A 12,831-nucleotide genomic window follows, 5' to 3' on the forward strand; every position below is an offset into this window, starting at 1 on the left:
TCAATATAAAAATATTTATTGATAAAAAATCGAACCTGTACTGAAGTAACTTGTTGAAAGTTCCAGGAGCTTTTCTGTTGTTTCTGTGTCACTGAATTAAGCCCTTGATTTTTCACATTAAGGAGGGAAAGCAAAAAGCTCAGCATGTTAGTTGAAGCAGTTTTTTCCCCAGTTATGATCACATTGACCCCATGCATAAAAAATACGAGGAGCTGTCCAGTGATAGTCTTTGGTTCTGAGAGAGGTATCCTAAGGACTGCTGCATTGAGGCAGGTTTGAAGTTTTCATCCAACACCTTTGCATTGAGTGATCTTGCTGTGAAAAAAGAAATACCTTATTTTCAGTTTAAACAGGACCATTCACGGATACAACAATTATATGAACTGTCTTTAAAACCTAGATGCAAATTTCCTTATGCACTCTAGAGGGACAGAGAAGAGACACTTTGTTACAGATCAGTGTTCTGTATCGTAGAAGTACTTCCTGTGTCTTAATGCTCGCATTTAAATGGACAACTACTGTCCCCCATGCTGCGTGACAAAATGGAGGGAAGGTGAAACAGCGTGGCCTGCATATTAAACTGGCATATAAAGATCAGATTCTCCTGACTAGTGCCTGAAGTTATAATGGAATTCTTCAAGATATGAATACAGTTGTCCCTCAGTATGGACAGGGAATTGGTTCTAGGGCCCCCCAAGGATACCCCAATCTGTGGACAGTCAAGTTCCTTTTATGGAATGGCATAGTACTGATGTTTACATATGCACATCCTCTCATAGATTTTAAATTATCTCTAATCTTATAATACCTAATACAGTATAAATACTATGTAAATAGTGGCAAATACAATATAAGTTCCATGTAAATAGCTGGCACATGGCAAATTCAAGTTTTGCTTTTGGAACTTTCTGGAGTTTTTTCCCTTGAATATTTTTTATCTGAGGTCGAAGCATTAATGGATGTGGAACTGGCAGATATATGGAGGGTCTCCTGTACATAGTCATAGCTGTCCTCCCTGGAGGTTCCGTGAATGTCCACATCAACAGTGTACTTTTGTATAAATACTCAGCTTTTTAGATACATATATCTTACCTCTGAAGGCTCGGGTTTTAAGAGTCCTTACCCTTGCCTGTTCTTAACTGATGTGTAATCTCTCAATTGTACTATTTCCCTCTCTAATAATCAAAACTCTTTATGTTTAGCTTTGAGACAATATTAGGCAAAAAGGTCCACCTCCCTCCTATTTGACACCCTCTCCTCCTGTTGCCCGGTAGCTTAAAGGAACTGATTTCAGCTCCATTTCCAAAGCAGCATTACCTCCCCCACCCCGCCAACCCCAACATCTTTTTATGCTCCCTCATAGCAGAAGAGTTAGGAAAATGAAGTGGTCTGAAGCACTTTCTCCTGCTGTTAAATGAAGACAGGATGAGGCATAAAGATAATACTGGAGTTTTAAGCAAAATGGGGAAAAGAAACAGGCTAATAAAAGTCACATTTAGTAAAATACTTATAAACTACAACCATTTCAAACTTGCTGTATTTTTTTCCATACCTTTGTATTAAAAACTCGAGATTTATTCTCGACTTCCAAGGTTTGTGCATCACTTTCTTTGCAGTAACTTTCTGCTCCAACGGTATCCATAATATTGCTTCCACAATTCTGTGTATTATAGCCACTATCCATCTGCCAGGAATGAGGAAAGAGAAGAACCACCACAGATAACACCACAAACTAATTCACTTAACCACAAAATTTATTTTCAGAAACTTTTATGTTTAAATTTATTTTAGAATATTTATATAAAATGTTATATATAAGATATGGCTTATATAATTAAATATAAAGACCATTTAAAAACATTAAAATCACTTTATATATATCATTCACAACTGAACACTACAAGTAATATTTAATATTGATTATATTGAATTTTAAAAGCAATATATAAACATAAAAGGTAGTTCTACATAGAACTGTTTCTTCTTCAAAGCAGTTACTACAATTCCTTCTAATAAAATACATCTTGTAATTTTCTTTAAATCAGTGAACAAGGCACCAAGAACATATTTTTCTGTTACTTTGTGCTCACACCCGGTGGATGAAAATAATTACAAATCAACGTCTTGCAATTTATTTACTAAGCTTGTCTCTAAAGGTTTACTTGCATCTCTAAATAAAATTTACCTAAAAGGCATGCTGCCTTTAAGAGGATTCAAAACAACACACATTTTTAAAAGATGTCCTATACTCTAACCTACTGTTGAAGTAAAAAATCTTACCTTCATAATAATACCATGTATATATATATATAGCTCTAGATGTTAGCTCAACTTTTCATTTTAATTAAAATTGTAGCATTCTACAACAATTGTTACAGCCCAAAAGAGCAAAAGAAAAAAAGGGACACTAGCAAACTTCAATTTTGGTACAAACAGGACAAATATTTATTTTGTGAGGGCCTAAAAAAGTGCCAGGCCCCATATGGTACTCAGCGTAATATCATTCTCATTTTCTCCTTGTGATACCCTAGTCACTGCACAGATGAGGAGACAGGCTCAGGAAGGATACTTTCACGGTGTGGAATGAGGTGAGGAAGAGCTGAGGCCCCCTTGCCTCTGTCCACTCACTGCACACACTGCACTTAACCACACAGTGCTGAGCACCCAACAACACAGCCCACAAGGCAGTCATCTTGCACGTAACACCCTGATATGCCACCTATGATCAGCTAAGGGAGCTACATTTGCCCCCATCACCAACATCAGAATAGCCCGGAAAGTCCATTCTATCATCACCTTAAGAAAAATGTCTCCAGTTTTCAGGGGTGGATGCATGTTCACCCCTGGGAGTCATATTCCATCTGAACAAAACCCTTGTGATGTAGGGAGGACGGTATGCAGGGCATCTGCCCCACTCTCTAGGAAGGAAGGGATCACAGGTGCCCAAAAGGTCACATGGTGGCTGACCCCCTCCCTCGCCCCCGCCAGCGCCCATCTAACTGCTACTAATGTCAGTGCCTACTGTGTGCCAACCAGACAACACAGGTCATCTCGCCACCCCCCACAGGCCGCGGGAGCCAACATGGTATTTCACACTCTGGAAAGCCAACGTGACCGAAACAGAGAAGGAAGGGAAACCAAGCTGGAGAGTAAAGCCAAGCCAGGCCACGCAATGCTTTGCCAGCCACGCTACAGATTTCTGAATCAATACCAAGGGCAAAACAAGCACCAGTAACAAAAAAGCTCAGAAATTCAAGATGCAGAAATAAAAACTCAATAGAAGGGTTCTTATATAAAGTTGAGCAAATTTCCCCAACATTAGAACAAAAGGGAGTTAAAAAACAGTGAAAAGATTTGTTTAAATTGGAGAATCAACCAGACTTCTGAAAAGAACAGTGAAAATCGAAGATAATATTCAAGAAAAGATCCAAGAAGTGAAGGGCAAGAGTTTACAGATCATAAGGAACTGAGTGCCCAGTACGACTGAGGCAAAGGGACCCACACCAAAGAGTCACTGAAATGTCAGGACCCTTTACTCCAGAGAGGGATAAAGTGAGACCAGTGCAAAAAGATGAAGCATTAAAATGGTTTCAGATCTTTCACCAGCAGCACTGAAAATAGAATCAACGAAACAACGCCGTCAAAGTCTGAAGGACAATTATTTCCAAATTCTCAAATGTGACAGAATAAAGATATATCAGCACAAGTGCAGTATCTTGAAAAATGGACTTTTCTTCAGAAAGCTACTGGAAAATGTGTTCCAGTCAAGTGAGAAGCAAGCCTGGAAAGAGAAGAACGGGGCATAGAACATGGGAGAGGTTGCGGAAATTCTCAGGTCAGGATGAAGGGATACTCCAGGAACACAGCTGTACCATGCCTGGAGGCCAGCCTGTCACAATAAAGCAAGTCAAAAGGCCCTGAGAAACATGGCCATTTTTGAATATCAGGAGCTACCTCTGTGGTTGGAAGTAAAGGGTGTATGAAAATATTTTTAAACTACGAAATTTTCTGCTAAAGCCCAAAAGGTAAAACTGAAACTGATTGGTAGATACCACAGACTGAAAGAACTATGTTCTAGCTTGCTAAGGAAGGAGACTTGTAAATGCAGAGAGAGAAGTCCTCTAAGATAGGCTGGGACATCCCTGCAGGTACTCAGGGAGACAGTGGATGGCAATTTAGCAGTAAGACAGGCTCCCAGTGGGTGGTTGGACTGGATGATTAATTTGTATGTCCATGAAAAGTATTTTCTAGCGCTTCTATAAGAGTTCTGAAAGAAAGGAAGAAAAAAAGAGAGCAAAAAAGTTAACAATACTTTTAAGACTAAGTTTGACCTGATGTGCTTCTTTATTTAGGAACCAAATTTAGAAGTTGGAATATGTGAAGGTGATTCTAGTGTATTTTTCTGAGCAACAATCCTAGAAGTTAGGATAGACAATATAGGCATTAAATATGAGCAAAGGAGTATATGTAATTTGGAGTCATTTAAAAATCCCTCCATGAGTTTTAAACTTTATCATGTCAAAACTGACAGCACTATAGCATTATAGAGTTCTGAGGATTAGATGGATTAGTATAAAGAGGTTGGGAGAGTGTCTGGCACAGTGGAAGACTAAGTATTACGAATCAGTATTAACTTAAAGAACATGGACTCTAAAGCCAGACTGCCAGAATTTGAATCTTGGCTTGAGCACTTACTAGCTACAGAGGCAATTTACTGATCCTCTCTGGCCCTCAGTTTCCTCATCTGTAAAATGGGGACAACAGTACATCTATTTCATAGGATTATTGTGAAAATTAAACAAAGTAACACATGTAAAGTACTTGAAATAATGGCTGGTATATTTTAAGAGCTACATAACTATTAGACATTGTTACTATGAAATGGGAGGTAGAATTGCCTTTCTGACTATTTTAAAAGTTCTTTCAAAACTCCCAACTCAAAGAATATGGCAATTAATGAAACAAATGTCTTTCTGAAAGGAAGCTGCTAACTGTGAACTGTATTTGTCGAATGAATCGTGCCTTCCTGATATTTGATACAAAATTGGAACTGTGTGATAAAGTGAAAAATGGTGGTTATAAATCACATTTTTTAAAAGTACAAAAAAAAAACCCACATAAAATTATTCTCATCTATGTCTTCTCCCTAAATCATATACAAGAAAAACCAAAACTATTGTATTTTTAGAATACAAAGCTACACCACAAACTGAATTCCTTTGGAACTAGCTCCACAGGAAAGAAAGGTGAACCCTGAGAAGCTGCCAGACTCTAGCAGTTTGTAAAAACAAAGCAGCTTGATTTCTTTTCTGCTCTCTTTTCCTACTCCAAAGAATTATCAGTGAATATGATTATTAAATATGCATCACCAGGCCAAAGAAAACAACTCTCTTGATATCATCTAATGCTGACTCAAAAAAATATATATAATGCTGTAGGTTTCACATTTAACCTATTTCTCTCTCTCTTTTTTTTTTTGGCCATGACCCGGGACATGTCTGATCTTAGTTGCTGGCCAGGGATCAAACCCACGCCACCTACAGTGGAAGCCAGGAGTCTTAATCACGGGAAGGCTAGGTCCCAAACCCATCTTCTTTCTTACTATAATCTTATAAAGGAAAGGCTAGCGAACACCAAGGGAGCAAGGAAAAGGACTCCAGAACAGTCAAACACCTTACCTGAATGTTACTGCTTTCATAGGGAAGGACACTGCTTTCTGCGAGAGGTGACAAGCACATATGAGAGTTTTCAATACTGAATGCCATCCCGCTCACGGAATCCGCTGCGGGTAAATTCCCATTATGAACCGGCTCCTTAATCCAGGTGGTCTCATCCGCTATCTCGATGGGATCGACCATATCCACAGTGTTATTCTCCTTCTCACTCTCCACATCCTGCAGCAGTTCCAGTTCTTTCTCCGAAGCTCCGGACTGGCTCTGGGTGATGGACATGGCGGTCACCACCAAGCGCGCGCCGCGCGAAGTGTCGCTGCCCAACTGTGGCAGGGGGACTCCGGCCAGGCCCGTGGCTGGGGAGGAAGCGTCCGTGGAAGGAACCGCTGCCTGGTCTTCTTCATCTTCGCCAGGAGCCTCGAGAGTGAAAGGGACCCGAATCAGGGAGGTCCGATACTGAGCACCTCCTCTGCACATCTCCAGTCTCATAGGAGACCAATTTTTAATTGGTGAGCAGCCATCGATGTAAGGACTTCTGATATATGGATTGGTAATCCCATTACAATTGGTTCCAGATGAAGCATCAGGAGAATGAAAAGCAAACTTCCTTTGTTCTAAAAGATGGGGGGGGGGGAGATGGGGAAGGAAAAATCACCTCATGAAAAATGGAAAAGCCATTACTAAATGGTCATCATCACAGTCCATGACAGCAAAACCGGATGTCTCTAACAGTGGTGGTGTTTCCTGAAGTGAAATTTTGGTGTCAAAAATAACAGCACAAACAAATGTGTATCCACAGGCAGGGTGAGGCTCTTCAAAAATAATTCCTCTGGTGTTTTCCCTTTTGTAGTTAAACAAAATATTTTATTCCCTGAAAATCATTTCCTCACAAACATATTGTTACAGCAATGCTGTTCAAATCCAAGATATAGAACAAACCAGCTGACAGCTGCAAAATAACCTGGTAAATGAAATACGTAATAATCTGTTTCTCTACCCACACTTGTGTGCTAAGTTGGTTGAGTGCGAAGTCACTTCAGTCGTGTCGACTCTGTGCAACTCTATGGACGGTAGCCCGCCAGGCAAGAATATTGGAGTGGGTTGCCATGCCCTCCTCCAGGGGATCTTCCCAACCCAGGGACTGAACCTGTGTCTCTTATGTCTGCTGCATTGGCAGGTGGGTTCTTTACCACTAGCACCACCTGGGAAGACCCAGGTGGGCACTGTAAGCAACATGAAAAGGCAAACAAAAGAGTGCCAAACAAGGTCTGCAAAAATAAAGAGCTTAATGATGGTAAACGAAATTATAAAAATGCCTTAAAAGTTAAGTTTTTTACAACACTTCATTAACTTAATAAAAACAAAAGTTTAAAAAATGGGCAAAGCACATAAACAATCCTCCCAACAGTAAATGAACTCACGACGTGTTTGGCCACACAAATAACAGAGAGTAGGGAAATTAAAGCAATGAGTGGCCATTGTTGAACAAAACTGCTGATGTCTGAACTAATAGTTCCTTCACCTTCCCAAACAAATGACCAATAAACCTTTGGAAAGAATTCCACGTTGTAATAAATTAAAGATGCAGAAATTAAAGCAGTAAAAGACCTTTTTGTAATGCACTGAATCAACAAACATCATAAAGAATCAAACCATCAAAAAACATCAAAAAGAACACTGGGAAGACTAGTGTTGCTAGATGGGGGAAAAATAACTTCCTCACACACCACTGATGAAAACTTCAACTGGTGCAACCTCTCAGGAAGAAAATTTGACAAAATTCCTCGAGAGCTTAAAAACAGTCACCCCTGCTCACCAAATAATTCTACTTCTGAGATTTTAACCTAAAGAAATAAATATATACAATACAATGTATTTACCAGGAAAAAATAGAAATAATCTAAATGTTTGCCAATGATTAAAAACAAAGGTACATCCATGAAATGAAATATCATACAGTGATTCAAAATCATGGTTTCAAACAATAATAAATGACTTGGATGACTTATGAATACTTAAAATGCTTTGTGAAAACAGCAGGATATAGAACTATGTGTGTGTGTGTTCATGTATGAGTGGAGATATACATACACATATACACATGCACATATATAAGGGGAAGACTAACAAAAATAGTTTTCAGTTTTCAAACTGTATTTACCATGAATAGATTTTTGTAAACTGTGAATGATTTTCAACAAGTGCTGTAATTTTTTTTAAAAGAAACTAATATAGTGTAAAGAGAAATATGTAAATCCCCTCACACTATATTCACCTAAAAACTTTATGCAAACAAATACACTTTTACAAAATATAAATATCTGATTGTATGTGTGCGCACCAAGTCACTTGAGCTGTGTCCGACTCTGCGACCCTATGGACTGTAGCTCGCCAGGCTCCTCTGCCCTTCAGTCTTTTACGTCTCCTGCACTGGCAGGTGGGTTCTTTACCACCAGGGCCACCTGAGAAGCCCGGGTATCTGATCACCAAAGTCTGAATTACACAGTGGAAGGCATTCCAAAGCCAACTTATCTCTACAACTGCCATCTTTCTTTGATTCTGCTTGTACGATATTTGATATAAATAGTGCTAGTCAAATTACCTGTATCTGACATGAGAGCAAAACCTTGCTGAGAATTTCAGTCTTTGAAAGTAAACTGTTCCTTTTGTTAAAAACAAAAAACAAAAAACAACCCAGGTTTCTAAATTTCAAAAGGGTTAGTAGTCATTTGGAGCTCTATAGTTAGAACAAGCTAAAAAAAGCCTCTGTAATAATAAACACTGATAATATAATAATTTTAATTGGGCGTTTTATTACAAGACATACCTGAGAGTGGTGTCTTTCCTATTTGAATCGCAACTGGTGAGAAAGTGGGTGAAGAAATTGGTGAAGGATTGGTGATGCTTCCCAAACTGTATCTTTTTGCACTATCCTGAATAGGGCTAGAAGAAAACTGCCCCTGTGATAAAGTTAAACAAATAAAATTATAGGGTTCTCCTCCTTAGCTCTGTTACACTAAGTGCTACTTATCTTTATTTTCAAAACACATTTATAAGCTGAGTTGTATAATTTTGGTTAGTCATCAGAGAGCCAGATGCCACCTTTGCTTTGTGGCAAAAGGCAAGACACCAAAAGGCAGACCCATAGACACAGAAAATAAGCTTATGGTTACCAAAGGAAAGGCGGGGAGGGATAAACAAGGAGTTTTGGATAAACACATACACACTACTATATACAAAATAGTTAATCAACAAGGACCTACTGTATAGCACAGGGAACTATACTCGATATTTCGTAATAACCTACATGGGAAAAGAATCTGAAAAAAATAGATACATATGTATGTATAACTGAATCACTTTGCCGTATACTTGAAACTAACACAACAATGTAACTCAACTATGATAAGAAGAAAAAAGGTTAAAAAAAAAGAAAAAAAGACACCAAAAGGCAAGGCATCTTGTGAGGACAGTTAAGAAGACTGTTCCAAAATTTTGAAATAGAATATACTAGACAGATAAAATATAAATACACCATATTTACACAAACCATTATACTAAGTAGCAGTTTATGAAAAAAATTAAGTTACTCCACTACTACCAATCTAGTTGTGTTATGCTGAAAATCTTAAATAACTTACACTGAAGTTTCTTGAGACTCATTTACCTCTAAATATATAGTTGGAGAGTGACCAAAACCATTCCTATACCTAATGACAAAATGTGAACTGCGCTAACCCGCATGAAATAGAAAAGCCAACAGACAATGAATCATTCCTCTTGAGAGCAACAGGAACTTCTAGGTCCAAGATGCCTACAGCCAACCAACCAGCCACTGTTAGTCCACTTCTTACCGAACTCGGGGTCTGCACAGGGCTCCTACACTGCACAGGAGATAACTCTATTGAACAAAAAACCTCAAGTGACGCCTGGGCACCACTATGAGGACTTCTGGGAGAAGCTGGAGGTAAGGAGTCAGAGATACTTCCGTTGCCATCTAAAAAGAGCTTTCTTCTGAGGGATGAAGAACTGAGGTTTCCAGGAGACTGATCTGCAAATTCATCAGGTCTAAAATAGTCACCTACATTTAATATTAACAGAATAAAAGGCAGAGCTAGTCATTCGGAAGAGCAGTTATATTTTAGTTGTCTGATTTTTTTTTTAAAAAAGCAGTTTGTATTATGTTTGAATTTTTTTCAAAAAGAGGGCAAAAGTTTAACTGCATAGGTGCTGTTTGAAATACTTTTTTGAGTGTTTCCTTATTAGTATGGGTAGTATCAATAAGATGTGTCCGTGAATAGTTTATGTCTATAGTTAAGCTCATTATGACAAAAAGGCTAATTCAGGCCTTAGTAAAGAAAAACAAGAAATTCCAGGATGGCTTCCCCACCTCTTTAAAAAGAGGTATTGCCACAGATGCCCATTTACAAAAAAGCATTAAAACAAAATCTTTAAGTTATTAAAGGTTTAAACAAATACAAATACAATACTTACCTAATATCTTTTCTAAATTAAAATCCACAGGAAGAGACAGCAATGTCTGGCAAGCAGCTGGAAGCAAGCAGATAAATGAATACAAACACGGTTAAATCAAGGCAAGCAGTTCAGTACGGACTTCCCAATCAACTGTCTCCCCATGATGATCCAGCCAACCTCAGTCATTTCCTTTATACATCCCATTCCATACCATCTTCCCATAAACAGGTTCCCTTACTTTCTAACGCTGATGTAAACCCATCAGTGGTAAAAGTTAACTCCTGGCTGTGCTGTTGGCACGTGAATTAAAAAAGCAGCCAGCTTAAATTTGGGGACAGATTTCCCAATATTAACAAAGTTTCAAAAGAATGCCTTCTAAAACCAAAAATCAATCCACAGGCTTTGCACCACAACATAACACACTACTGCCGTTTCTCAAACATGGCCAGATAGATCTCTTAATATTCTGTTTCTCAAGGTCAGTTTTCATAAAGCTCACTTATAAAAAGCAAACAATTTCAATTCCAGAGTAAAACGTTATCACATGAACTGAATTTAATATTAAATGGTGCATTAGTATAGAACATATTTCTTTTCCAGTTTATATTCATACTCACCATTGCTTTTCTCAGAATGGATGGTCAGCTTTCTTCCAACCGGAGATTCATTATTTGTGTTGATACCTATAAAACATTCTAAGTGAAAAATCTTAAATTTTCTATTCATTTACTTTAGGGTTACTTTCTCCAGAACAAAAAAATAAAATGTGGGAGCTTTTATTTTACATTTAAAAAATAAATGCCTGCATATGTAAATATATAATTTGACAAACTTCTGTTAAATTTATTTATTTTCCAGTTTGGGGGAGTGCTACAGAAAGAACCTAGGACTGGAGTGCTAGAACTGGAAAAGGTCAGCTTTCATTCCAATCCCTAAGAAAGGCAATCCCAAAGAATGCTCAAACTATCACACAATTGCACTCATCTCACATGCTAGTAAAGTAATGCTTAACATTCTCCAAGCCAGGCTTCAGCAATAGGTGAACCGTGAACTTCCAGATGTTCAATCTGGTTTTAGAAAAGGCAGAGGAGACAGAGATCAAATTGACAACATCTGTTGGATCACTGAAAAAGCAACAGAGTTCCAGAAAAACATCTATTTCTGCTTTATTGACTATGCCAAAGCCTTTGACTATGTGGATCACGATAAACTGTGGAAAATTCTGAGAGATGGGAATACCAGACCACCTGACCTGCCTCTTGAGAAACCTGTATGCAGTTGAAGCAACAGTTAGAACAGGACATGGAACAACAGACTGGTTCCAAATAGGAAAAGGAGTACATCAAGGCTGTATATTGTCACCAGGCTTATTTAACTTATATGCAGAGTACATCATGAGAAATGCTGGGCTGGAGGAAGCACAAGCTGGAATCAAGATTGCCTAGATACCTCAGATATGCAGATGACACCATCCTTATGGCAGAAAATGAACTAAAGAGCCTCTTGATGAAAATGAAAGAGGAGAGTGAAAAAGGTGGCTTAAAGCTCAACATTCAGAAAACTAAGATCATGGCATCCGGTCCCATCACTTCATGGGAAATAGATGGGGAAACAGTGGCTGACTTTATTTTTCTGGGCTCCAAAATCACCGCAGATGGTGATTGCAGCCAAGAAATTAAAACACGCTTACTCCTTGGGAGGAAAGTTATGACCAGCCTAAACAGCATATTAAAAAGCAGAGACATTACTTTGTCAACAAAGGTCCGTCTAGTCAAGGCTATGGTTTTCCCAGTGGTCATGTATGGATGTGAGAGTTGGACTATAAAGAAAGCTGAGCACTGAAGAATTGATGCTTTTGAGCTGTGGTGTTGGAGAACACTCTTGAGAGTCCCTTGGACTGCAAGGAGATCCAACCAGTCCATCCTAAAGGAGATCAGTCCTGGGTGTTCATTGGAAGGACTGATGCTGAAGCTGAAACTCCAATACTTTGACCACCTGATGAGAAGAGCTGACTCATTTGAAAAGACCTTGATGCTGGGAGGGATTGGGGGCAGGAGGAGAAGGGGACGACAGAGGATGAGATGGTTGGATGGCATCACCAACTTGATGAACATGGGTTTGGGTGGACTCCGGGAGTTGGTGATGGACAGGGAGGCCTGGCATGCTGCAGTTCATGGGGTCGCAAAGAGTTGGACACAACTGAATGACTGAACTGAACTGAGGATAAGAATACTAGAGTTGTTTGCCATTTCATTCCCCAGGGGATCTTCCCAACCCAGGGATTAAACCCAGGTCTCCTGCACTGCAGGCAGATTCTTTACCATTTCAGCCACCAGGGAATCCCCACAAGGCTCAAACACAAGGATTACCATAGCAAGTAAGGAGGCACCAAAAGATCCTTTTTAAGGCGAGCAGGGTTGGTCTCTCTGTCGACCTTCAAAGGTTGGGGACACATGTTAGCTAATGTCAATGTCGTCAAGCAGATCTTCAGTGGCTAGATGCTTTTTCAAAATAGGTATGGACAGGACATTCCTGGTGAGCCAGTGGTTAAGAATCTGCCTGCCAAGGTAGGGAATACCAAGCCAATTTCTGGGCCAGGATGATCCCACAAACTGTGGGGCAACCAAGCCCGTGCACAACTACTGAGCCTGTGCTCTAGAGCCTGCGAGCCACAACTACTTGA

General features: G+C 39.2%; 1 protein-coding gene across 4 annotated transcripts in view; it reads right to left on the reverse strand.

Moving 5' to 3' along the window:
• Positions 1-12,831, reverse strand: part of BORA (BORA aurora kinase A activator) — a 27,137-nt gene continuing 14,306 nt past the window's right edge. For 3 of the 4 annotated variants that reach the window (XM_070471587.1, XM_070471590.1, XM_070471589.1), the window contains exons 6-13: positions 10,766-10,831; positions 10,167-10,223; positions 9,527-9,753; positions 8,936-8,992; positions 8,500-8,632; positions 5,679-6,286; positions 1,553-1,684; positions 1-315 (exon numbers count right to left, since the gene is read on the reverse strand). In XM_070471587.1, coding sequence (XP_070327688.1) covers positions 250-315; positions 1,553-1,684; positions 5,679-6,286; positions 8,500-8,632; positions 8,936-8,992; positions 9,527-9,753; positions 10,167-10,223; positions 10,766-10,831 — 1,346 coding nt within the window. In that variant the 3' untranslated portion in view covers positions 1-249. The remainder of the gene's footprint in view (positions 316-1,552; positions 1,685-5,678; positions 6,287-8,499; positions 8,633-8,935; positions 8,993-9,526; positions 9,754-10,166; positions 10,224-10,765; positions 10,832-12,831) is intronic. The other variant, XM_020887826.2, reaches the window with a different exon arrangement.

This window comes from Odocoileus virginianus, chromosome 8 (genome assembly GCF_023699985.2).
Source record: "Odocoileus virginianus isolate 20LAN1187 ecotype Illinois chromosome 8, Ovbor_1.2, whole genome shotgun sequence".
In the NCBI taxonomy this organism is placed as follows: Eukaryota; Metazoa; Chordata; class Mammalia; order Artiodactyla; family Cervidae; genus Odocoileus; species Odocoileus virginianus.